Raw genomic sequence first — 4,431 nt, forward strand, 5'->3', positions numbered from 1 at the left:
GCGCGATGGTCGTGAACGGATCGAAGCGGAATGGCAACCCGGGTAGACTTCGAACGCCACGTGGCCGGCGCTAAATGCTGGTCGGAAAGGGGTTATAAGCAGGGTAGACTTAGCCTTATTTTCCCCATCCCATCGTTCCTTCGTCGCTACCTCGCCGTCCTTTCCCACATACTCGCTGCTTCCACGATGTCTGCTCGCTCCGCCACCCCTGCCTCGATGCCTTCGCTCGTCAACCGCCGCCTCGCCTCGCTGCTTGTGGTCCTCGAGGCTCCGCCGACCACCGACGCCGCACTCGACGTGGTCGAGGAGTGGGCGCAAGACTTGTTGCCGCTCATGGTAAGTCACTGCGTAATCTGCATAACCCAACTAACCGTTTGTTTTCAAACAGCTCACCTATCGCAAGGCCTTGGGCGCCATCCGCGACGAGGAGACGGAGTTGCGCGTCGCCGCCGCCATCAAACAACTCGCCGAGCGGGCGTCAGAGTCGTGGGTCGAGTGGGCGCGCGGGGACTGGCCTGAGCTTGCGACTGCCATTGACACTGAGGTCGAACGACGCCTCGAAGAACAGAAGCGCCTCGCCGAGGAGGAAGCACGACGCGTCGAAGAGGCCGCGAAGCGTGCGAAGGCCGCCGAGGACCGTCGCCTCGAAGACGAACGGCGTCGAAAGGATGAAGAGGACCGTCTCAGGCAGGCCGCCGAAGATGAGCGTCGCGCACAAGAGGCCGCCGATGAGGAGTTGGCGAGGATCGCGGCCGCCGAGGGACTTCTCGACAAGGGGAAAGGGCGCGCGATAGTCGACGAGGAAGTCGCCAAGTTGTCGGACGACCCTTCGATCGTAAGTGTTCTCTTTTACCGTCCTTCGATTACTAATCTTTCTTTCGTAGAAGACTCCTCGGACGATCGAACGTCTGTTCGCGATGACAGAGGTCGACATGGCCGCCGCGGCGATTGAGAAGCGCCAGGCCGGACAGAAGGTAAGCTCGACACTTCGTCGAAGCTGTTCGATGCTAACGTCTTGATAGTGTGATCGTTGCGCCGGCTACCGCTCGGCCCCTGTCGAGTGCGTGTGGGTCGAGAACGCCACGACCTGCAAGAGGTGCGCGCAGTTCCAACAGGGCTGCTACTTCGACAAGGTGTCCGTCCTGGGCAAGACAAAGAAGATGCGCGGCGGGGGATCAACCACCAAAAAGCGCAGTAAGTTGTTTCTTCTGGTTGTCCTAAACTTTGGCTGACGTTGTGGTAGTTCGGCCGGCCTCTCCTGGGCCTTCGATCGCGGACTTGGGTGGTTCGAAGAAGCGCCGAGTCGACGAGCCTCCGCGACCCCTTTGTCATGAGTTGGTACGGCGTCTAGCCGTTTTTTAATTTTTCCTTTTCGCGGGCTCGAACCCGCGACCTCTGTACTACCTGCCTGATATGGACGCATCGTTATCTACTGTACGATTAGATTAGATAGGATGGCAGTGCACGGCACAGCTCGGGCTCCGCTGACACAGCCGCTCTGACTCACCGGCCCCCGGGGCTGCGTCAGCATGCTGCGCACGGACCAGCTGCGCACGGACCCACGCGCACAGCCTGCCCTAATCTCCCCATGTATATAAGCCGGCCTCTGCTGCCCTAGGGACCTCAGTTTCGACCTCTTGTCCCTAGGTCAGTAAGCCCTCATTTGTATTCTTTCTTACCCTACTAACTAATATACTTTCTTGTCCCTAGCCTTAGGTTTGAGCCTAGCTCACCATCGCTTCGGTAAGAACTCAGTCGAACGCCCCCAGCGCCTTGTTTGGTTTTCCTCTGTCGCTTGACCCTAAGTCGCGACACCCTTCTACGACTGCCACTCGATGGGGCCAGCCGCCTTGGCCTCGAACAAGACGATCTCGACGCGCTCGACCTCGACGACGAATCTCAGGGGATCATCCGCGTCATCCGCGAGGAGCGCGCTCACATCGCTCGCCGTCGAGTGCTCCTCCACGACATGGACCTCGACCTCCAGAAGATGGAGAAGGCCGCGCTCGCGAAGGGAGGGATCGGTTTCGTGCGCGGGGCTGTCGACGATGAGTAGGCGATGGTGCGGGTCGTCTTGTATCGTAGTTGTCCTTATGTCGTAGAGTATTGTGTAGATGGTCGAATCGAAAAGGTGGCCCTTGGCCTAGACAAAACCTAGCGGGAACTAAGAAAAAGAAATGAAAATAAGTGTGTTCGAAGCAAGTCGTAATATGATCGAAGGGCATAGAAGGTGAAATCGAAATGTTCGTAGTGAGGGAAAATGGACTTAATGAAAATATAGGCTCAGTTTGTCATCACAGCCTAGGAGGACTCGTCTAAGGTGAGCCTCCGCGCAACGGTCGAATCGAAGCGTTCATAGAACTTCGACCGATGTCGCGACTATCAAGTTGAATCGAAGGTATTCGTACAAGGGATGGTCTGGAACGTAGGAGAAAATCAAACATATCGCGTAACGTGAGAGCAGGAATGGAGAGAAGAAAGTACGTATCGTGTTGTACAAGTAAGGGAAGATCCTCTATTCGTCGCGTTCTTCGGCTTCTTCGACTTCATCATCGTCGTCGTCGCCTAGAGAATTCGATAGTTCGAGTTCTTGAAGACGCTCGGTCGAGACATCTTCGAGATCTTCGGGAATTGGTATGGATTTGCGCGCGAAATATGGAATGACGCGGAATGCTGCGATAGGTCGATTGAGGACTGTACCGTCGAGTTCGCACACGATGTACGTGCCGCCCTTGTTGCGCGAGACAACGATGAGGGGGCCTAGATATCGCGGGCGCATCTTGCGGTTGAGGGACTTCTCGATCTTCGTGTTGCGTATGAGCACTAGGGCTCCGCGTTTGAAGTCGAAATCCTGGATCGAGTGCTCGTGCTCTTTCTCGAAGCGAATTGCTGCCGTTCGATGTGCTTCGTAGACCTTCGAGTGGAGTTCGGTGACTTGCTCGACGCGTTTCTGAAGCGCAATGGCTCTACGGGCAATGAGATCGGTCGTCGAAAGAATCGAAGTCGGTGGTGGTTGCAGGTACGTGGCTTCGACGATGTCAAGAGGAATGAGCAGATGGGTGCCCGTAACAGCGAAGTAGGGTGAGCAGCCCATGCGTCGTCGAGTCGTGATGCGCTCGGACCAAAATACAAAGTACGCAGCTTGGGACCATTTCTTCTCATCTCTGTCGGCTGTCTTGAACAAGGCTTGTCGCGTGCTGAAATGCGGACGTTCGACCAGACCGTTCGCCCTCGAATTGTACCCACTGATTTGAATATGGTTGATGTGGTATTTCTTCGAAAGGTAATCGGCCGCCTTGATAAATGCTGTACCGTTGTTGGTGACGATCTCACTGAGCGCACCCCATCGACAGAGGATGTCTTTGAAGATCCAGTCGGCGAGGGCCTTTGCTGTCTCTTTTCGAAGCATTCAAAACTTGGGGTAAGTCGTGAGCGAGCATCTACCTTGGACCAAGTACTTGTATCCGCCCAAAGTAGGCATGTGCATTGTGTCGATGTGAATTTTCGCGAAGATGGGGGCTGGTACTGCGACGGTTGGAGGAATGAGGATTTGACGCACTTGTCGAGACTGGCAGATATGGCACAATCGAACGAACCAAGCGATGTCGGCGTAGTGGAACGGCCACCAGAATCGCTCATTGATGAAGGCTCAGGTTGCGTAGATTCCTCGATGTGCGGTGCGGTCGTGACATTCTCGAAGGATTCAAAGGCGATCGCCGGGCTTGACGACTAGCTTGTGTGCTCCGTGACTGTCCTTGCGCCAGAGGGTGTCGTTGTCGAGGAAGAATTGCATGCAGTACTTGATGAACCCTTCGTAGACGCCTTCGGAGATGCCGTGGGGCTTCACTAACGTTCGATGAAATTCGAGCACGTCGTCGAGCTTTGCATCTGCGAGTGTCGCGACTTGAGGTCAAGCGACTGGGGGAAAACCTAAGAGCTGGGGGCGTCCGACTAAGTCTTACTGAAGCGATGGTGAGCTACGCTCAAACCTAAGGCTAGGGACAAGAAAGTGTATTAGTTAGTGTAAGGTAAGTGTCACGAGTTGGTACGGCGCCTAGCCGTTTTTTAATTTTTTCCTTTTCGCGGGCTCGAACCCGCGACCTTCGTACTACCTGCCTGATACGGACGCACCACTATCTACTGTACGATTAGATTAGATGGGGCGGCAGCGCACGGCACAGCTCGGGCCCCGCTGACACAGCCACTCTGACTCACCGGCCCCCGGGGCCGCGTCGGCATGCTGCGCACAGACCAGCTGCACACGGACCAACGTGCACAGCCTGCCCTAATCTCCCCATGTATATAAGCCGGCCTCTGCTGCCCTAGGGACCTCAGTTTCGACCTCTTGTTCCTAGGTCAGTAAGCCCTCAGTTGTATTCCTTTCTTACCTTACTAACTAATACATTCACTTGTCCCTAGCCTTAGGTTTGA

General features: G+C 55.5%; 1 protein-coding gene across 1 annotated transcript; it reads left to right on the forward strand.

Annotated features, from left to right (window-relative positions):
- Positions 1-30: 30 nt before the first annotated feature.
- Positions 31-2,056, forward strand: POSPLADRAFT_1161591 (hypothetical protein; the record flags this gene model as incomplete). Its single annotated transcript, XM_024487686.1, has 6 exons — positions 31-336; positions 389-835; positions 885-974; positions 1,023-1,194; positions 1,244-1,334; positions 1,807-2,056. 6 exons carry the CDS (start codon positions 31-33, stop codon positions 2,054-2,056), a joined length of 1,356 nt encoding a protein of 451 aa, XP_024332795.1.
- Between the last annotated feature and the right edge of the window lie 2,375 nt (positions 2,057-4,431).

The sequence above is a fragment of the Postia placenta genome, assembly GCF_002117355.1.
Source record: "Postia placenta MAD-698-R-SB12 unplaced genomic scaffold POSPLAscaffold_83, whole genome shotgun sequence".
NCBI classification, from domain to species: Eukaryota; Fungi; Basidiomycota; class Agaricomycetes; order Polyporales; family Adustoporiaceae; genus Rhodonia; species Rhodonia placenta.